This window comes from Ovis aries, chromosome 26 (genome assembly GCF_016772045.2).
Source record: "Ovis aries strain OAR_USU_Benz2616 breed Rambouillet chromosome 26, ARS-UI_Ramb_v3.0, whole genome shotgun sequence".
In the NCBI taxonomy this organism is placed as follows: domain Eukaryota; kingdom Metazoa; phylum Chordata; class Mammalia; order Artiodactyla; family Bovidae; genus Ovis; species Ovis aries.
Window position 1 is genome coordinate 29,822,151 of NC_056079.1, and position 22,525 is coordinate 29,844,675.

General features: G+C 43.3%; 1 protein-coding gene across 7 annotated transcripts in view; it reads left to right on the top strand.

Moving 5' to 3' along the window:
• Positions 1-4,653: 4,653 nt before the first annotated feature.
• UNC5D (unc-5 netrin receptor D) overlaps positions 4,654-22,525 on the top strand; it is a 638,805-nt gene continuing 620,933 nt past the window's right edge. For all 7 annotated transcript variants that reach the window (XM_004021770.5, XM_042241215.1, XM_042241214.1 and 4 more), the window contains exon 1: positions 4,654-5,059. In XM_004021770.5, coding sequence (XP_004021819.1) covers positions 4,957-5,059 — 103 coding nt within the window. In that variant the 5' untranslated portion in view covers positions 4,654-4,956. The remainder of the gene's footprint in view (positions 5,060-22,525) is intronic.

Genomic DNA, 22,525 nt, shown 5'->3' on the forward strand with positions numbered 1-22,525 from the left:
CTTTTCCCCCAATGTTCCTAAACCCATCTTATCCATCTCCTCAGCTAAAGCTGAGTTTTATTCCCAAAGTTCTTGATCTCACTGACTTCCGATAACTGGCTTTTGTTCAGATTTTCAATAGGCATCTCCTGCTCCTAAACTAATCTGGTTCTGTTGTTAGGGAGGGCCCGCGATGTCTCCATACTTTCAAAAAGTATACTTCCTCATCTAAGGGCCTTCCTCTCTCCTGAGTGTGTTTTGTCTTTAGTAATCTAGATCTAAACTATAGTCCCTTTGCTCTTTTTCATAAAGAATTCACTCGCCGCCGTAACTTTCCTGATGATTTGGATCTCTCAGAAGAAGAGCCACGTGTTGGTAGGCATGGCTTTCCACCCACCTCTTGGCTTCTTTTTCCCTCTCCATCTCCTGGAACAAGTTCTTTCCCTTACTCTTTTTTTTTTTTTTTTTTTTTAAGATTACTATTATTTTTTTTTTTTTTTTTTTTTTGGTGTGGACCTTTTTTTTTTTTAAGTCTTTATTGAATTTATTACAATATTGCTTCTGCTTTAAGTTTTTGTTTTTGGGCCACAAGACATGTGAGATCTTAACCCCCAACCAGGGGTCAAACCTAATCCTCTGCATTGGGAGGCAAAATCTTAACCATTGGACCACCTGGGAAGTCCCACCCCTTACTCTTGCAGAATATCTCTACTTTATTTAATGTCCTTTGGAGTTTTACCACTTCTACCAAACAGGTGGGTTAGATCATTTAAAACTTTTTTTTTTTTCAGGCAAATACACAAGGCTTTCCTAAGGAGTTATAATTAACAACTTAAAAATCATTTATTATATTCAGAAGGGCATATCTTGCATGCAAAATCTATTTTCTCCTCCAAATTACACTAAATATTTTCTATTTTTTGAGACTAGTTTGGCTGCTGCTGCTGCTAAGTCGCTTCAGTCATGTCCAACTCCGTGCGACCCCATAGATGGCAGCCCACCAGGCTCCCCCGACCCTGGGATTCTCCAGGCAAGAACACTGGAGTGGGTTGCCATTTCCTTCTCCAATGCAAGAGATAATCAAAAGGCAGCGAAGAAAGAAGGAAATCCTACCACTAGCAACGATAAGAATGGACCTGAAGGGCATTATGCTAAGTGAGGTAAGTCAGAAGGAGAGAAAGGACTGTATGTTCTCACTTATACGTGCAATCCAAAACAAAAACAACGGGCAAAATGAACCAAACTCACACATACAGAGGACAGATTGGTGTTTGCCAGAGGTGAGGGCTAGGTGAAATAGGTGGATGGGATCAGAAGGGACACACTTCCAGTTATAAAATAAATATTTCCTGGGGATGTATGTACAGTATAGCATGGTGACTAGTTAAAAATACTGTTTTTGCTTATGTGAAATTTGCTGAGAGTAGATCTTAAAAGTTCTCATCACAAGAAAAAAGACTGAACTAGGTAAGGTGACAGGTGTTGACTTGTGATCATTTCATAATGCATACAAATATCAAATCATTGTTTTGTACACCTGAAACTCATATAACATTATATGTCAATTATACTGCAATAAAACAGGCACTGGACGCAGAAATATTCTACCTCTTGATCTCTAGGTATCAACTGCTAGAAAATAGTCATAGTCAATTCAAGCAACAAAAATGGAGAAAAACACTTTCCTAAGCCTATTCATTAAATGAATATTCCTTGGTTACAGCTAACACTTAATGCATTTGCTACATAATTGTCCCAGTTTCAGAAGGAGTGGCTTAATTTCCAGCTTGATTGTACTGAGCATTCAAGATCACGATATGCTAGAGTTGAAAATGATGGATCTTCAATAGGGTTGATCTGAAGCTTATCTAGTGAAATACCCCCATTTTACAGATGAAGAAACTGAGCAAAGGGCATGTTGACTTGTCTCAGGCCACATAGTCAGTCCCCGGCAGTGTCAGGGCCCAGCACCCTGGCATCCTGATTCTCAGGTCAGTTTTTCCATGCTGTTCCTCAGCCAGAGACCATGATCTAAAGTAGTGACCGCTCAGTGTACTTTTCCAAATGGGTATGGATGGTTCTCCAAATGGAACGGAGTATGATTCATGCATCTTATAAAATAGCCAGAGTTAGATTAACAGAGGGTGTATTGAGATGTAGAACATAATTAACACAGGACCTAAAAGGAATACATGGTCTGTGATGTGTCGTAATACTGAAGACCCCACCTCTCCCAACCCAATAGTTAAACAGTATTGAAGAAAATGAGGCAGGAGGTCTATCTCTGGTAAACCTGACAGACTAGACACAACCTCAGGCTTTATATTGGGTTTAGAATTGTTCAAACTGGTGCCTCATTCTTGATGGTCAGCCACTTAGTTATGTGAGTGAGTGAATGAAAGTCACTCAGTCGTGTCCGACTCTTTGTGACCCCATGGTTTATACAGTCCATGGAATTCTCCAGGCCAGGATACTGGAGTGGGTAGCCTTTTCCTTCCCCAGGGGATCTTTCCAACCCAGGGATTGGACCTAGGTCTCCTGCATTGCAGACCAATTCTTTACCAGCTGAGTCACGGTATGTGACCTTGAGCCAATCACTATCTACTCAGCTTGACTACCTGCCCAGCAGGGATAATAGTACCCAACTTCCAGAGTTTGGTTCTTTTCTGAAACAACAAAAACAAAAATATATAATATATATTTATATACAACAAATATATGAACACATAACATATACATGTCCATATGTAATGTACATATACTGAGCAAGGTATGCACTCAAAGATTCTTAGTTTCTGTCCTCTCTTAATTGTCATCCCAATTCTACTTGACTTATTAATCTCACCTGTTAACCTTATTAGCTCATCTATTTCCTACATATTTTTTCAAAATAAAATTATTATACTTTTGCACCCCTTTGAAGTCAATAGTACTTAAATACTATCTCAGAGAAACAGTCATTCCTTTTTCTTTCTTTTTTTTTAAAGAAAATACTCATTTGTGATATACCTGTCACATAGTCTTGAAGAATAAGGAAAGTTGGAGGATGAATGACTATTTTCCAGGAGACAGGTAAAGCATATTTGGTAGATTAATTCCCAATTCACCTTCTCAGAGGAAAAGGACAAAACCGTCATTTACCAAGATTCTAAAGAGATTTTCAGACGAGTCCCTGGCCAGTCCCACATCAGTCTTTGTTTCCAAGCCTTCATTCCCCAGAGCTTGGTTTTCTTGACCGGGTCCCAAACCTTTTATTGAGCGGCAAGAAGATGTGAGGAAGCGATTGCTGACAGTCACGTGTCTGGTGGCACTCCGGAGAGGCATGGCGTGCGTGCTTATCAAGGAATCAATCTTTTTGCCTATCATCCTCTTTTTCCTCGGAAGAAAGCTATCTATCGCAATTACCTCATCCAGAACAATTACCTCGCTTTAAACCCTTTATTCTCCCGAGAAAGGTGTTGGGAAGCAGGTAACAACTTGACCAGAGATGGATTTTGTAAAAGTACTGTATCGATGTTAAATGTAGGCAGTGGGGAGCCGTTGACAACTTTGTCTTTCTTTCAAACCAAGACTTCATTTTCTTTTGGGTCCACCAAGCAAAAGGGGACACACATTCTGACCAGCTTAGATACCATTTGGCGGGGAGAGGCTCAATACTGCGAGAGAATGAGATGCCTTGCCTGTGCAGCCTTGAACTCAGGGCCAAACCCCCAGGGGTGTTCTTTGCTCTGAAACTGTGTGGCCCCAAGGCAGTGTCTCTCAAATGACTCCTTCTGCAGGAGGGAGACTAAGAGGCAACCACAAGGTACTTTCAAAAGCAGTTAAATAAAGATTTGACAGTCTATTCAAAACAAACCACAATTTTAAGAAAAGTCTTCTTTCCTTCTTACAAAGGCCCAGCACGTCTGCCTTTCCCTGATGCTCAGGAGAAAGGCAATTGCCAGGGCCCAGATTAAAACAAAACAGGAGCTGTCAGAAACGAGGTAGCTTTCTGAAAAGTTGGGGGGATTCCAGGGTGATTAGAACCACAGACAAGGAAATTGGGGGAGAAAAAAAACTCAATCACATCCTCCGAGGGCACCCATGATCCCCCACCGCTTTCTATACATCCTTGCATATTTCGCCTAGCGCAATAATGGGTTTATTCCAGTGATATTTTTTTCCCCCACTTGGCATTTGAGTCTTTTTTTTTTTAATGCTTCAAGAGTGTTGCCTGATTTGATTTTTAAAAATGGAAGCTAGAGAGGCAGGGCTGCGAAAGGGCTCAAAGTTGAACAAAACAGTGGTTTCCAGGAAGCAGGAGACTCAGGCTGCAGAGATGCTCACATCTTTCTGCGCCGGGTTCGCCTCTAAGAGGCCCGCCGGCTCTGCTCGCATCTTTGGAGCACGCGTGACCTCCGCGAGCCCCGCTCAGGCCCCGCGTTCGCGCTCGCTGAGCCGAGGCTTTTTCGCGGAGCGTGCGGGAACCTGGGGCGGGGCGGGGGGCTGCGCGCAGCCGCCGCGGGGCTCACCTGCGCCTCCCGCCGCCCGCCCCACCCAGCGCCGCGCGGCCGGCCGCCCCCGCCCCTCCCGCCGCCCCGCCCCGGCCCGGCTCATTGGCTGCCGCTCGGAGGGGAGGAGAAGGGGCGGCCACGGGGGTCTCATTAGGGATGCGGGTTCCCTCCTTACCTCCCTAGTCCGGATCCCGGCGGCAGCGGGAGAGCTGTTCGCGAGCAGTGCAGAAGGGAAGGCGGGCGACTCCGGCAGTGACCGCGGCGGCGTCGGTCGCCCCGCCGTGGGAGGCTATGGGGACGCGCGCATCCTCTGGGTGCCCAGCGCGCCGCGGCTCGGAGCGCCCTGCCCCGCTGCTGTAAGGAGCGGCCGTGGAACAGTCACTCGCTGAAGACCCCCGGGACCCACTCTCCTCGGCCCCCCTGGTTCGCCGAGCCTTTCCCGGGGCGCGGAAGAGGACCTGTACTCCTAAGCGGGGCGAGCAGTATGGGGAGAGCGGCCGCCGCAGGAAGAGGCGCTGGAGGGGCGCGCCGGTGGCTCCCTTGGCTGGGGCTCTGCTTCTGGGCGGCGGGGGCTGCGGCTGCCCGAGGTAAGCGCGGGGCCCAGCGGGCGGGGGAGTGGGACGGGGGGAGGCGACCGATCGGGACCCGCACCGATGGCCTTGGCTTCCCAAGTTGCGTCCTGCACCTCCCCGCGCGCGCGGAGCGCAAGGGGTGGCTCTCGGGTGGAGGACCTCCGAGGGGACCACTGTCTGTCTCCCACCCCAAGTTTGCGATCAGCTGCAATCCTACAGGTTGCTGGGACCGCTGGGCCCCTACCCTGCCTCGATTCTCTTCGTTCGCTCCCTTTTCCGAGCCCTCCCCAATTGCTGCAGACTGGAGTCCGCCGCTCTCTTCACTCCAGTCTCGCTCTCTCGAGTCCACTCCAGTTCCTTCCGAAGCGAGCCGGTTCTCGGGTGGGCACCCGGAGGGGTGTCCGAGAGCTCCTGGGGAGAAGGGACCGGGTACTGGGAGACTCGGTAGGGTGGGCTTGAATGGAGATCGCGCCTTTTCCCTTTGGGGAGCAGCACCTAGGTTGAGGTCCGCGAAGCTCGACTCGCCTTGGGCGACAGCAGCCCGAGGTCGTGGGCAGCACTGGGCTATCTTTCGAGAAGGCCGCCGTGTGCCCGGGAAAGCTGCATGCGCGGGCCGCGCGTAACTGCGCCTGCAGTGCCGGGCCGGGTTAGCAGTTGGCCCGAGGCCGGTCACCCGGCGCCTGGTTTCCCTACCGGGTGCCGGCTCTTGCCCGGGAGCTCGCCAGCCGGGGCCCCTGAGAGGCAGGGAAGCCGCTGCTTCTTTTTACTTAGGAACGTAGACCCCGTTTTTCCTGGTTCCATAGGACTCCAGCAGAGAGAAATTTTGCAACTGGTTTCAGCTCCACCTTGAGCGAGGACGGGGAGCATCAACTTAAAACCCGCGGACTTGTTTGAAGGTGATCAGAGGCAGGGTTACGCATAGCTTGAGGACTGTGCCTTTTACCTTTGAAATCACCAGGAAGCTTCTCCTTCCCGCTCTTCTTTACCTTTCTTTATTTCCTGGGTGTCATCCATTAGGCTTAGAATTTGTAAATCATATTCAGTGACTTACCTAACGCTGGTCTGTCCAGAGGTGAAACTGACCTGCCCACCTCATTTCCCTCGAACATGCTGTGAGTAGCCGCGAGACAGAAAAGGGTGGAAAGGGTTGAGGATGATCATAAAAGAACCAGTATCATTCAAAAAGCTAACGGTGTGTTAAAAGCAGTTTTGCTGCCTGGAATGAAGAATTAAAAAAAAAAAAAAAGGTGGATAGAGGTTTTTCCCGTTTTATGATCCTGTTCAGTGACTATTTGCATTTCATTTCCTGAAAAGTCCCCCCCCCTCCCCCAATGGAGTAGGCTTTTTAAAAAGCAGAAAAGGCTTAAAAATGAGCCAGTGATTGCACACACTGATGGTGGGGAGCATAGTTCTTTTCCTTGCTGGAAGAAGCACAAGCTTCAGCCATTTAATTTACTAGGAGAATGCCTCCTTGCAAAGTCAGCTCTGAGTTGTTTTTAATACACTGTTCTGGGGGAAAGTGGGCCTTTTCTGTCCTGAATGTTGATTTTAAATGTCTGAGTTTCCACTTGCTATTCTATGCTGAGTACCTAAGAGTGACTGATGCCACATACTGACCTTTGGAATTTGGTTGACGGGTCTGTCTTGAATCTAGCTTGAAACAAGAGGTGCGGACCTGCCAAAAAGCCTCTTGGATGGAGTTTTGCTGGCTGTGAAACTAAGGCTAGCACCTCTTGTCGGCAAGCTGTTCTTCGGAGGACTCCTGGAAAACATACTGTACACTCTGCAGGCTTATTTACAACAAATGTCTTGCGCAGATCATAGTAATGTTTAAGATACATGGAGTGGAGCTGTACATCTGATTAATATTTCCCTTGTAATATTTTACTTGCTGGGGCAGCAAGCCCATTACCTTTAGCACCTGTCAGAGATTCCCCAAGAAATGAGCAGTAAACAGGCTGCAAAATCTGGGAAGCCGCATGCACCTGACTTGGGACAGGTGGGCACAAGTAAGAGTTTTTCAGAACAAAGGGTGGGTTTCAATGTTACTTCAGTTCTCCCAGCCCAGGAAGGTGCCCTTTCATTGAAAGCAAGATGAGGTCCCCCTGGGGACATGTTTGCTAAGTTTTGTCTCTGGGGTTGGCCTCATGTCTTTCTTACTTACCCAAGTAAATAGTTTTTTTGTGAATCTTCTTTGCACATTGTTTTGAGCCAAGCTTCTCTGCCTTCCCTAAACAACAGGATAGACAGAACTATGCTCTTGACTTTGACTATATAATACTATTCAACAATTCAGTAGCCATTTCTTTACAATTAGCTATATTTGTTTCCAAGACGATTGTACCAACTCAATTCCCTCCCCTTTTCTTTCACTCCATATTTAAAGTAAAACCGTCTGAAAATCGGAATGAGATTTCGGATGATTGGCTTTGAATGTCCTCAAAGAGGAAGATACTTGGGGCAACAGACTGCCTGAAGAAACTACGTTCTGGTTCTCTTCTTTGTAAGTTAGACTGACGTCTTCAGATTTATGTTCCTGCTCGAGAGCATACTGTAAGGAAGGCACTTGGGTACCATGATTACCGTATATTTTAACACTTTCCAACTTAAAAGAAAAGTGATTTAAAAGTTGTTCATGACCTGCCAAGTGCTAATTGAATCCCCATCATGTTGTCACACTGATTTGTTTTTGTTCTTTGAAAAAAAGGAGCGCCGCTGTTGATCTGGTTGTAATTCCTCTGTTAGATACTGTACTTAGGAGATTTCTCAGTCTGAAGGCAGGGAGGGAGATGATCTCAGATAGGCTGAGCTTTCACCCAGTTTCTTTAAAAAATTGTTCTGGACAATGCAGTCTTCCTTACCGTAACCATAGCAATGTGTTAAGGGCAAGAGAAATACACGTCTGCTTTATGGGCATAGTAGGTCATGTGGTTTGTGCATACTTAAATCCATTTACCTCCCTCATTCCTACAGTTTTAAATCCATATTCACTTTCTCCTTAATGAACATTATTACTGCCTCCCCTGCCCTGCCTTCTGTTGCTTTTTCTCCAAAATCCGCCCCTCCACAGAGGGCTATGAAAAAAGAGCCTTTTCTCCCTATTTCTCGATGGGATTTTCTTTTTGTGACTCTTGGATTGTGCTCTTAGTTTGAGCAGTCCAGTGACACATTCTTTTCCTACCCAACAAAGGCTTCAGCTCAGGAAATCTCTTTAAGTATTTCAGTTGTTAAGAAATTTCATTGTTTTTACCTGGCCATATAATAGCAGCACCTGTCACCATTTTTTTTTTTTTAATATTCTTACTAGGAAAAATAGTAATGTCAGCCTTCCATTCTTCTCAGTCTTTGAGTGACCTGTCTGTGGTTTAAGTGGTACCCTGCAGGCTGGGAAAACCTGTGGAACCCCAGGAATCCTCAGTGAGTTCCATCAAAACTCTCTAAGTGGGACTGGTAGGTCCATACCCTGCAGTCTCAGTAGTTGGGGAAACCCTTTCCTGTTGCCTCAGTGACTCATAAACTTTTCACCATCTTCCATCCGCCAAATAAGGACTCAGCCTAAAGTATTGCCAGCTTTCAAGGTTTCTCAAGAAATCGCCTGTTCAGCAGTTCATGAAATTTGATATCACTTCCTTGGGTCTGTCTTCTTTTTAAATATGGAGGCTGGAGACCAAGACTATAGGGGTTATAGTCTAATCCCAAAGACAGGTGTACGAAGAAAGACTTATTCCATCACATGGAAGGTGATGGTGGTGTTACAGGATGTCTTCTTAACGGGCAGACACAGGTGTTCATAGAGCCAGAGCGTGTCCCCCTTCTTGTTACACCTCAGCCATGAATTCTGATTGTCCCTTTCATTGGGTGGTACCACTTGACCCACTGCGTTGTTATCTTTTCTTCTGTCGTCCTTACTCAACTGCCTTCATGAACAAACAGTCTCGAATAACCAAAGGGAGCTGTCTTCCGTCATTCTTGGCCACAGGCTCTAAGTCAGGGCACTTAGCTGCTCACCTGCTAGTGTGTTCAGTGCCCGCCATTGGCAGGAGACCTATCATAGTGTTGCTGCTACTCTTTATATCGTGCCTGTTCTTTAAGAGAAGGTGTTTTTGCAGCCTTGCTTGAATATTAAATAATACTAGTAGTGACTGTATTTACGAGCTTCCCTGGTGGCTCAGTGGTAAAGAATCCTCCTGCCAATGCAGGAGATGTGGGTTTGATCCCTGGATCGGGGATGATCCCTGGAGGAGGAAATGGCAACCCCCTCCAGTGTTCTTGGTGTGGAGAATCCCATGGACAGAGGAGCCTGGTGGGCTACAGTCCATAGTCTCAAAGAGTTGGGCATGCACTCGCACCTTCGTTAATTACTCTAAAGAGTTTTACATGTGTTAACTCATAGAATGCTTAAAATAAGTCTTTGAAGTGAGCGCTCTTAAGATTTTTCTGTTTAAGGCAGGAGAACAAATTAAGACAGAGAGGTCAGAGTCCTTGCTCAAGGCCACGGAGTTTATTCTGTGGCGGTGCCTGGATTTGAACCCACGCAGTCCTGCTCCAGAGCCCACGGCAAAGAGGCTTTTCTGAGCTGTGCCGAAAGCAAAACGGCTCTGATATTTTGGTGACACGAGGGCTAAAATTATCTCTCTAACTATGAGATTTGCAGAAGAATTTAGAGGAGCTTAAATAAATCTATAAATGTATTCAGCTACATCTCAGAGATTTATGTTGTATGGAAACAGCCACCCTCTCACCATTCAGCTTAATATACTTTGGGATCAGATTCACACTTAAAATTCCGAGCGCCAGCTTCTAATGTGATAGCTTGCCCACCCCCCCACCCCCAATTTTGAATTTCAGCACAAAATATTGCTCTGATTGAATACGCCATCCATGGAACGGCAGATCCCAAGAGACTATTTGTTGCCTGTCTTGTATTTTTAGCCTTGTTTGCCGGGGAAATGTGAAGCATGAGATTCGAGACTAGATTGTTAACACCAGAGGTTGCTGTTTCTGCTGTTTTGGGTACTCCTGCTGCTGCTTCTGCGAGGCAGATGGCTCGATTCATTTATAGAAGAGAGAGATTCGTTCTGTTTTGCATCTCCACTTTGAGAAGAACTTTTAATTGTTTGGTACCACATTGCGTTGTCTGCTCTTATTGTGCGCGTACACATGCTGTGCGTAGATAACGGGCAGAAATTAGGCGGATGTTCTTGTATTCAGTTTGGACCGCCTTAGAAATCCACGGCGCACTCTCTCCTGCTTCTGGAGGATTTCTTTGAAAAGTGGATTTGTGCACAGGACGGTGGGGACCGCGTATGTTGTTCTCCACACCCCCGCCTTCTTTGGACTTCCCTGGACTAAGAAATTAGGGGAAGAAAATTTAGGGTTGTGTTGATGGGGCTAAAGTAGAAATCAGACGTGGAGTCCACTTGTCTGCTTATGTTAGACCACGACAGGATGTAAACTGTTCCCTGATGTTTCACGTTGTCAAATGTTTCTTAATACTGTTTCCAAGAGGACAGGAATTCAGGGAGGCCTCTGTTTCTCCTATATGATCAGTTTCTTCTGACAGTTTCCTTCCTAATTAAGGAAGCCGGAAGCCAAAAGCTGTCTTCCAAGTGAGGTCAGTTACAGCCTCACTTAAAGCAGGTATTGACTTTCTGCCCCCAGATTTCTGGTTCATAAAGTGCTAAAGAGCCTCTCTCCCCAGAATGAGAGACCTTGACACTCTATATGCTTTCGCTGGAACTTGGCTTATAAGGATGGGAGGAAGCATATGGGGTAATTTCACTGCAACACCATGGAATTTGACTCAGGATGGGTTTCACAAGATGTGTTGTTTCATTTCCACTGAATGGTGTAACTTTTCAATCAGGTAAGTCCAAGGGAAAATGACATTGCAGACATCCCCCGAAGGTAAGTGATTTGACAGACAGTCATAGGGAGCAGGAGATACTAGAGGTTAAAGCAAAGAAATCCTGATGACTTCAAGGGCCCAACCAACATTGGGATGGCTAGGCTTAATGTCATTCATAGATTTTAGTATAAAAGCAAGTGTATTTACTGAATGTTGGATGAGAAGATTTGCCTCTAAAAGAAATTTGTGGCACATTTTGTGGAGTTGTTTTCCTGAGATTGGTGGTTCCTGCCTCGTCACAGTACCTATTTAGTAGTTACCGTCTTTATTTGAATTTAATTTAATAAAATCTCCTGGAAGAGGAAGGGAAACCAAATGATCACGGGTTATGAAAGCTAAGCTGGTAATATTTGAAACACACAAATCAGGGCTTTTCAAATGTTAATGTACATTTGAATGCACATCTTGTTAAAATGTACATTCGGATTCCCTAAATCTGGGGAGGGGCCTGAGTTTCCATTTTCTGACAAACTTCCAGATAACACTGTCTGACCATACTTTGAGTAGCAGGTCAGGGATGGTAGTAATTCAAGATAAAGAAAAAAATTTTGTTTTTAATTTTCAGTATTGCTTTTCACTTGGAAGACAGTATGAAGTAGAGTCCTATGGAAGAGTATTGCAAAAATGCTGATAGATGAATAGGCAAAGACAAATGTCAGTTTTAACACAGAGAAATGTAGAACCACTTACAAAACATTCAGGGAGAGCCCCATTCTGTTGGAGATTCGTGTCTTGCTTCCAGCATTTGGAATGATGGGTGTAATATTTTCAAAGGCTTGGGTTTTGTTTTGAAGTAATGGAGGACTTATGTCTGTGCCTAGTCCATTAAGAAGAAACTGAGTCCCCCAGAAGTTGAACAATTTCCAGAGTTTTGTTGAATAAGGACCTTTTCCACCTCTTTCATCTTATCGTATCTCTTGATTTGCGCTGTACTTAAAAATGATCCCGAGTTCAGGATATTGAAAGTGAGGCTGTACTGAAGGGAGAGGTTGAACAGAGACAGCTGGTTAAAAACAAAAGCAGAGGAATGTTCACGTGGGGTGCATATGCTCCCCAAGCAACTGGATCCTGACATGTGGGAGGAGGTTTTGGGTCCTCCTTTGCTGTGTCTACTTGGCAGTGGCCGTCTCGCTTAATGTTACTTAACCCAGCACTGGCAGGGCTGGTCCCATAACACATGCTAAACAATCTTTTTTACTTTAACCTTATTATGTTAAGGTATAAATAATAATAAAGATACCATTTCTAAAATTTACTCAATACTGTGATAAAATACTCAGGAAAATTTAGTTGCCATAAATAACTGTAACAGGGTTTTACATACATCACCCCCCCACACCCCCAATAGATTGTAAAGCCTACATTCCTGGATTGCATGTGTGCATGCTAAGTTGTTTCAGTCGTGTCTGACTCTTTGCAACCCTATGGACTGTAGCCCTCCAGGCTCCTCTGTTCATGGGATTCTCCAGGCAAGAATATTGGAGTGGGTTGCCGTGCTGTCCTTCAGGGAAATCTTCCCAATCCAAGGATCAAACCTGCAACTCCTGCTTTGCAGGCAGATTCTTCGCTGCTGAACCACCAGGGAAGCCCCACACTCCTGGATATGTTATTCTAAAAAGATGATTAAGTGTAAGATGTAACACTATCATGGAGGGCTGTTTTGAATAATTCATTTGCATGTAATTTCACATTTTTAGGTCCATTCACAGTTGGGATAGTTTTGTATTTTTACATCCACCCTGATATGGAACAGATGATGAAATTAAGGTTTAGAGACTTTTTTTTCCCACCCAAGGCTGGACAGAGTCATAAATAGCATTAGGACCAGATGCCGAGTCTCCAAATGGTTTCTGGGACTTTCTGACTACCTTGTCAGTCTGTTCTATTTATTTTGGTACCAAATAGGTTGATGGCACTTAAGTTGGACCTTACAACCTTCTGCTCGTACTACTTTTGAGACAGGACTTGGAATCCACGAACAGGTGTGATAGAAGGAGAAATAAATGAGTAAAAAATGTCAGTGATACCTGTTGACTTCTTGGTTTATGTGGTGGTATGTTTCTCATGGTTATGAACATAAGTGGTCCCACCTGGGAAAGGGAACAAGTGGAAAGGTGTCAGGAGTGACAGAGGCAAGTAAAATGGTGAATATATGAAAAATAGTATACTGTGTACCGTCGTATGTGCTTCCCTGTTAGCTCAGCTGGTAAAGAATCTGCCTGCAATGCAGGAGACCCCAGTTCAGTTCCTGGGTGGAGATCCCCTGGAGAAGGGATAGGCTGCCCACTCCAGTATTCTTGGTCTTCCCTGGTTGGCTCAGATGGTAAAGAATCCGCCTGCAGTGCAGGAGACCTGGATTTGATCTCTGAGTTGGGAGGATCCCCTGGAGGAGGACACGGCAACCCACTCCAATATCCTTGCCTGGAGAATCCCCGTGGACCGAGGAGCCTGGCGGGCTACAGTCCATGGGGTCGCAAAGAGTAGTACTATCCTGAGGAATTTGCTAACTAAATTTCTTAAAGGGATTAAAGTTTAGTTCATTAAAGTAACATCACAGTTTGTTCTTCTGCGGTTTTATTTTAAAGATGTCATTATAGGCACAAAGCACTCTTTAGAAATACCGTCCTGACTTCTTAATCTGAATCTCTCTCTAAATATATTGTTTATTATTGGGTTGGCCGAAAGGTATGTTCATAGTTTTCAAACGAACCTTTGGGCCAACCCAGTCATCCTGTGCTTTTTACTCTCTGTATACAGTTTAGAGATAAGATTAAAGTCTTTTGATTTGTGCTGCTGCTGCGTCACTTCAGTCGTGTCCGACTCTGCGTGACCCCATAGACGGCAGCCCACTAGGCTCCCCCATCTCTGGGATTCTCCAGGCAAGAACACTGGAGTGGGTTGTCATTTCCTTCTCCAATGCATGAAAGTGAAAAGTGAAAGGGAAGTCGCTCAGGCGTGTCTGACTCTTCACGACCCTATGAACTGCAGCCTACCAGGCTCCTCCATCCATGGGATTTTCCAGGCAAGAGTACTGGAGTGGGGTGCCATTGTCTTCTCCTTTTGATTTGTACCTGGAAGTTATCTAGGAGGAGAAGGGGACGACAGAGGATGAGATGGTTGAATGGCATCACTGACTCAATGGACACGAGTTTGAGTAATCTCCGGGAGTTGGTAATGGATAGGGAAGCCTGGCGTGCTGCAGTCCATGGGGTCGCAAAGAGTCGGACATGACTGAGTGACTGAGCTGAACTGAAACGTGTATTTGGACTTGGAATAATAATTTTCATCAATGTGTCTTTAAGAACTATCTCCTCTATGTTTGAAAAACAAATAGAAAAAAAAATACAGACCACAAAATAAAATTCTTTGCTGGAGAAATATATGTGTTGTAAGCCTTTTGAAAGGAGCTGGGAAAATTGTAACTGTCCTTCATCTGAATAGTCAACCCTTGTATCTCCCTCAGCGTGCGGACCTGCAGCTGTAGTGATTGCCAGAAGCTTGCATCAGGAAACTTCCAAAGTTATCTCCCTTCAAAAAAAAAAAAAAAAGGCAATCAGGAGGTTCACAGGTTTTGTCAGTGTTAGGTGTGTGGGGGGATGTAAGTGTTTGGGGGGTTTACTTTAAAGAAAGAATGGTTTTAAAAAATTTGTCTTTTTTTTTTCACCTTGGAGCAAAGAGAACATAAAAATAAAACCCTACCTGCCCATCCCAAATACAAAAATGACAACTAAAACCCATTGGCTATTATCGCAAGTTTAGCAGACAGCTTGAAGTGCACATCCATCTTGGAGAGCAATGTGAAAAGACAGCCCTCCCCTATCATATCCTGCAGCAGACAACACCATCACTTGTGCTCTCAATTATTAATAATTGTCAAGGGGATAAGTGCCTTAATGTGCAGATATCTGTATGTATGTATTATATGTTAGTAGAATGTCATATATCATCATTGCAAACCTACATCATTAAAGTTCTATGCTATTAATTTAAACGCCATTAATAACACTTAAACTTGAGATGGAGACACAGTTTTGACTTGATCATCAGGTTCTTAATTTGAGTGCCCCGTTTCTTGCCTTCTCCCTGATCTTTTCCATCCAACCCCCAACTCTCAGTCTCCTCTTGTTGCCTGTCTCCTCACCAAGTCAAAACTGCCTTCCTGGGACTGCCCTGGTGGTCCAGTAGTTAGGAATCTTCCACTGCAGGGGGCACAGGTTTGATTCCTGGTCAGGGAACTAAGATCCCATGTACCATGTGGCGTGGCCAAAAAAACCCCCAAACCCTGCCTTCCTATTTAAGCAGTGTGGTGGGCTGCAGATTAAAGGCTGCATGTCCTGCAAAGGTCACTTTTTTTCCTCTGGTTCTTTTATTTTTAAAATGAGAAGAGACAGCATTATCATCAGACTTCCTTCTTGCTCTAATATTATTGTATGATGCTATCTGGTTGTTTTAAGTACCATTTCTTCACAGTATTTTTGGCATATCAGGAGGCATTTCATGGTATTTCAAATGTGTCAAAACCTTCAATAACAAGTACTCCGAAAGAATTTTTAGGGCAAGTTAGTAGGACTTCAGGACTGTTGTTGGTGAGCCTCGGCTCAAGTGTTTTCAAGAATCATCAGTAAGAGAAGTGTGGTTTTTACATATGAATTTCTCTTAAATCAGTGGTTGTAAACTATTGCATGCATGTGCAACTCCAGCAGCAGAAGTAGGATGAGTGTGGAAAAGGGTCGAGTGGGTTAGAATCCATCCACGGCAGCCCATTGTTGTCCAGTTGGGCGCATGGACCCACAATTGCTAGGCTGACTTTTTATTTTTTAGCAGCAACCATCTCTATGATATTTCATGGTAAATTTCTAGATTTGAACCTTTTTCAAGTTATTTTAGTAAAACGCCTTTAATTCAAACAAAAGTCACAAGATACAGCACTCAACCTTCCAATTTGTCTCAAGATAAGGACTTTTGCCACCTTTTATTAGATTTAAAGGATCAGGGAATCAGTTGGTCTTCATTTCAGTGATGGTCTTTGAGCTCTGCTAGTAAAGCTTTTTATAGCTTTGTGGAGGAGTGTTGTCTGTTGTCTTCCTTTCCTCTTTCGTTTTCTTGGAATTTGATGACCATCTTTTAGTTTGGGTTGCTTTTTCTTTGTGTGTGTGTGTATCCATTGTCGTTTTTAGGTTTGCTATCCCCGTGAGGTTTTGATACAGCAGTCTATATATTGGGTCATCCAAAACGTTTGTTCAAGTTTTCCCATATCCAAACGTTTTGGCCAACCCAGTTTGTACAGAATTGGTCTTTTTCCTGTCTAGAGAAATTCCGTTAGCATTTGAGGAGCATTGTCTAAAAGCAGAAGATCGAAAGCATGCGAGTGGCCTTGTATTTAACACATGATAAACATTAATTTGATCAGTAAGTTTCTATGTGCAGCTGCATCCTATTTGTAAAGAAGCATCATAAAATTGTATTGCTGAAAATTTGTAGAACCCTAACATGTCTAGTTAGTGAGTGATAGTTGCTCAATTGTGTCCAACTCTTTGTGACCCCATGGACTGTAGCCTGCCAGGCTCCTCTGTCTGGAATTCTCCAGGCAAGAATACTGGAGTGGGTTGCCATTTCCTTCTCCAGGGGATCTTCCCCACCCAGGGACTGAACCTGGGTCTCCTGAATTTCAGACGAATTCTTTACCATCTGAGCCACCAGGGAAATCCCAAAATGTCTATGCTGAAGCTCAGATCTCTGCATAAGCAACTGAGGTCTAAAGAAGCAGCATAGATTACTTGCCTTGTAGGAGGTCATTTCTATGAATGTTTGCCTATGAACCCAGATCTTCATTTTCTCAGTGTTCTTGCCTCTTTTCCTTTTTGGATCCATAATAACAATCACAATCAATAGAGGCACCAAGGAATTCAAAAGAGTGATACCCTGAGACTAAAGCCTATTGATTATTTCACCCTGCTGTTAAAGGATGTTTCCCTTTCATTTAAAATTTTTGTTTTTCTAAATACCTTTGAAATAGGATAGCTTTTTCATCTTTGGTGCTGTTCTGAATCTTAGAATGATGAGGCTGTGGTTTAAGGGGCTCACGGTTTATTGTAGCAGAGCTAATGAATATCGTATTACATTATTATCTATATTACATTTTCTGTATCTACAGCATAGATTGGTTTTGTGTTTTTATGAAATTTAGGGTGAGTCAAGCTTTTGTTCCAATATCTTCTGCATCTTTGGTAAAAATTTTGTTCAGTCAGCATGAATTCACTAGAAGACCCTAAATATGTTCTAAGTGTGATTATTAAAAATTCTGTACATAGGATGAAGATAGTCGCTTCTCTTTGGCTCAGACTATGTGATGTTACTGCCAAGAGTTAGAAGAGAAAACCTCATGCTTTATCCAAGGAAATAACTTGAGTGTTAATATTTGCCACACAACTCCTAATTCTTCTCTGGATAAGGAAACTGCTTCCACTTTCCATGTTTCCCTATTTAAATCTGGATATTCAGGTGTGGTGAGAAGGTAACACTTTCCAGTTGTAAGGGTGAGCTTTGTCCATTGTGATGAGGTGGTGTTAATTCAGATGGATTCAGAGGTTGGGTGCTTAGAGGACCGCTAGATGGAGCAGATTCTAAATGTGCGCAAGTAATAGACTTCCTGGGTAGGAAAGTCCCCTGGAAAAGGCTACCCACTCCAGTATCCTTGGGCTTCCCTGGTGGCTCAGATGGTAAAGAATCCACCTGCAATGTGGGAGACCTGGTTTCGATCCCTGGGTCGGGAGGATCCCCTGGAGGAGGGCATGGCCACTCACTCCATTGTTTTTACCTGGAGAATCCCCATGGACAGAGGTGGGCTCCAGTCCATGGGGTTGAAAAGAGTCGGACACAACTGAACGATTCAACACAGCAAGTTGACTTGTACTTCTTAGAAGAAAGATTTTTGAGGCTGGTAGCAAGTTGCCAGTGATACCCTCAAAAGGTCATGAATTTGGATCCAAAGAGAGTGACTGGATGTAATTTTGAAAGCCTCAGTTGCTTCCCCTTCTTGTCATCTCTGGTAGTTTTTATTTTTCGCCGCACATTGTGGCATGTGGAATTTTAGTTCCCTGACCAGGTATTGAATCCTCACCCTCTGCAGTGGAATCTGAGTGCTAACCTCTGGACCACGTGGTCCAGAGAAGTTCCATGGATCTTTATCTTATAGTGAATTTTGCATCTCTGATGGCCACAGTAACTTGCAAAAAACAATCCCTGTAGTTGAGCTGGGGCTTATAGACTCCAGTGACTCTGTAATGATTATTCATGTTGAAGCCACCTTGTTGGGAAAGTGTTAGACATGGAGGGTGTGGGAAACTTCTGATTCTTGGAGATTAGGTGTCAAAATATTCAGGGTTCGGTTATTTTTAGCAGTTATCAGTGAAGGTTCTTGCTGCTGGAAATGATGATTAGGTTTTAAAGCTGCAAATTCCCAGCCATCACCCAAAGGACCCCCTGCCTGCCCCCTACCTTTTCTTTTTCCAAACTGGTAGAAATGCTGACCTTTGTGATATTGTCACCCAGGTTAAGTGAAAATATGACAGAGAAGTGCTTTGAGTGTGTATGCCTACTAGCTTTAAAGTTTGAAATTGATATTTAATATTTAAGCAGTTTCATTGAAATATAGTAGATTGAAAAATGAGCACCAAATGTTGACCGTCACCTCTGTTTAGAGAGATATGTATGTGTGTAATTTAAATTTTGAAGAGAAAATTTAATCTTCGTGTTCTCAATCAGCTGATGCCAAGACCTCCATCTCAGAAAAATTTACTCAGCATCTCGGGGGGAGAGGATCCACTGATACTGTTTTTAAATTCCTCAGGTGAGTCTCAGTTTGAGAACCAAAGTTTGAGAGCCACTAGTTTAATGGGTGCATTGATTGCGAGCAAATGTAGAAACTGATCCTGTTTTTGTTTTTCCTTTGAGATTTAGACAAGATATTTGACAATCCTGGTCATAGCAAAGTGTAAGGGATTAAGGTGGCCACCCAGGTTTCTCCTCCCTGTTAAATTAAGCCTTAGATTTTCATGTTGGATCACAAATAGCTTGGATGACTGGCATTGGATAATGGTACTCAGCATTTCAGTCTTTAGGATGGAGGAACTGAGGTATTGATCAAAAGGATGTGATTAAATAAGAAACATAATATAATAAAGGAACAGAGTTTTAAGAACTCAGGGTTGGAGGTTGCACCATATGTTTCCCTTCCGACAAAAACTCAAGGGCCACAAATGGAGAGTCCTACTAGCGCTCATCTAACGTCTCCTAGGTCCAGGATATAAGTGATAAGTGATCACAATTATAAGTGGGGTTATATCTCTGTGCCCATCGTGGTGTTGGATGAAGGCAGCATAGTCCCTCTTACAGTGCTGGGCTGGCCCCATCGGCACCATTGTTGTTGACAGAGTTGGGTGGGAACAGCTGGTACCTCTTTGCCAATTTAGGAACTATGACATAGCAATTCTTTCTAAAGCAAGTGTTTCTTAAAAGTTCTATCTTTCTTTGTCTGTGAAATCAAATAATTTCGTGACCAATTATTGCACATGAGTTTAGTTCAAAGAATCAAAATGGGTATCTGTGCACTTCACTACCATATTGATAGAACGTTATCAACCCTTGACTCATCTCTGTGTTTCTCCTTTATTCTCATCCTGCTGGTTCTCCTTCAGAAATAATATTACTTGAATTTTGTGCTTATCATTTCCTGGTCTTTAAAACTATTTTAAACAAATATGTAGGTGCTCCTAAACAGAGTTTACTTTTGCTTCTTTTTGACGTATATTTATAGTCTTCAGCAATTACTTTTTTCACCCAGTATTAGTTTTCAGCTATGTTATATTGAATCACTTCCCTCCTTTACAATATTTTTTGCTATGACTGAACCATAATTGACTTATTTATTTTACTCTCAGTGATATTTGGCTTATTTTCAGGTTGTTTTTTTTCTATTATGAAAAGTGCTACTGGGATCATTCATGTACATGTCTAATGGTACCCACTTTTCAAGTGTTTCTCATCTGAGAGTAAATTAATAAGACCCAGAGCATGAATATGTTAGAATTTCCATATAAGCCACAGCATTTTTCAAAGATGAGTTCTCATCACTTCACATCAGCCAACAGTTAATATTTCCAGGCCTAGAGATTTCTGCTAATTTAGTGGGTATAATATGATTATCTCTGAATGGACTTAATTTCCATATCCCTGATTACTAATGAAGTTAAACATTGTTTCATTTATTTCATTGCCATTTATATTTCTTCTATAAACACCTACAAGTCTTTTGCTCATTTTTTCTATTTGTCTTAATGAATTACAGGAGTTTTAAGTGCACAAATGTGTGTGTGTGTCTGTGTGTGTACATACTAAGACACTTCAGTTTTGTCCAACTCTTTGTGACTCTATGGACTGTAGCCCGCCAGGCTGCTCTGTCTGTGGGGATTCTCCAGGCCAGAAGACTGGAGTGGTTGCCATGCCCTCCTGCAGGGGATCTTCCTGACCCAGGGATTGAACCCACGTTCTCCAGCACTGGCCGGTGAGTTCTTTACCACTAGCGCCACCTGGGAAGCGTGCATGCGTGCGTGCGTGCGTGTGCGTGTGCCTGTGTGTATTTTAATAAGCTTTAATATGTCATATGTGGTTGGAACTTCTTCCAGTTTTTTTTTAACTTACCGGTATTTTCTGATGACTTGAATTGTTAATGTTCTTATGAACTCAGGTTTTAATTTTATGGTAATCAGTTGTCAGTCGTCTTATGCTCTTTTGTGTCATGTTTAGGAAATCCTGAATCTCATGAAGCATATTCTTCTATAGTCTAAAATTTTATATTTTGCTCTTTCATATTTATGCCTTAATCCATCCAGAATAGATTCTTTTTTTTCTGTGTAGAGTCTGAGTTAGGGATTTAATTTCATTCTTTCATGTGAATAACCAGTTGTCACAGAACCATTGATTGAGGGGGGTCTCCCTCCTTTTTCTAATGATTTGTAGTGCCATCTTTGTAATGTATGAAAGTTTCATAGATGCTCGGGGAGTGTTTTAGTCTGGGGTTAAGTGTTCTTCCAAGAACTTTTCTGGTTTCATCTCCCATTGCCCTTTCATGTACCTCCTCCTCATCCAGACTCCCTGCTGTGCTTCAAAATTGTCTCATCATTTCCTTTGCCTTGTGCCTTTTCTCCTTTTCTTATGTCTCACATCCTGCCTCATGCTGCTGTTTTTAGGTATGTTTATTTCTCTTTTGCTTCACATTTTGTATCAGTTTTTGAAAGCAGGCTTTGTTTTGTTCATCTTTGACACTTGGGAGCAGAAGCTGGTGTCTTTTACTGAATAGCTATTTGATAAATTGTTGACCTAAATTGTATCTTAGAAATTATCCAACCAGTCTCATTTTATTTGCCCACCTACGATCATTGGGATTTGCAGCGTTTAAATGCAGTGCCCAAGGTCATAGAGCTTGGTTGGTCCCTGACTTTTTCCCTTGAGCTTATCCTAGAACACCTTTCATTATCAGTTCTGTTAGCACGGGGGAGACTGATGGGCTGCCGTCTATGGGGTCACACAGAGTGGGACACGACTGAAGTGACTTAGCAGCAGCAGCAAAGAACTAAAGTATCAGACACTGTCCAGAAATAGGAACTAATCCTGAAAATCCTGGAAAACCAACACACGTGGTAGGTCCATGATCCCTTGGCTTGTTGAGTCAGTTTTGGGCAGTGATATTCACACCACATCCAAATACTGAGCATTTCCCAAACATGCTGTGCTGGCTCCCATCTCTGGGCCCTTGTTCATATTCCTTGTTCAACAGAGCTCTTTTTATAGACCACTGTCCACGAGTCTTCTGTACTCCTAGAGATTAATTTCTTGTTGAATGCTCTATTTCCATACTTTGACATCACTTCTGTTCTTCTACCAGTCAGACAGTATTTTAATTTATTATTTTATTAAAAATTTTTTTTTTCTTGATTTTTGTCTCCTTAGAGGTGAAAGGCAGTTTACTATTCTACCATGTCTTCTCAGAACCTAACCTAGGGCTGTGTCTGCTCTAAGTTAGGGTTTTTAATATATAATTTTTTTTAAAGTTTATTTATTTTGGGCTGAGCTAGGTCTTGGTTGCTGTGTGGGTTTTTCTCTAGTTACAGCAAGCAGACATTACTCTCTAGGTGCGGTCTGCAGTATTCGCATTATGGAGCAAAGGCTCTAGGGAGTTCGGGATTCCATAGTTGCAGCTCCAGGGCTCCAGCACAGGCTTAACCGTTGTGGCCCACAGGCTTAGTTTGTCTTTAGCATGTGGGATCTTCCAGGATCAGGGATTGAACCCCGAGGCTCCTGTATTGGCAGGTGGATTCTTTACCACTGAGCCACCAGGGAAGCCTCTAAGTTAAGTTTTTAAGATACTCTATATGCAAAAACCAAACAAGCCAAAAACAAACAAAAACCCCACAAAACCTTCAAGTAAGCTTATAAATATGTCCTGTCTTTCCACCTTTAGATGTGTGATTTGGGTGAAATCAAATTTTATTTAATTCACCTATTTAATGCTGGGA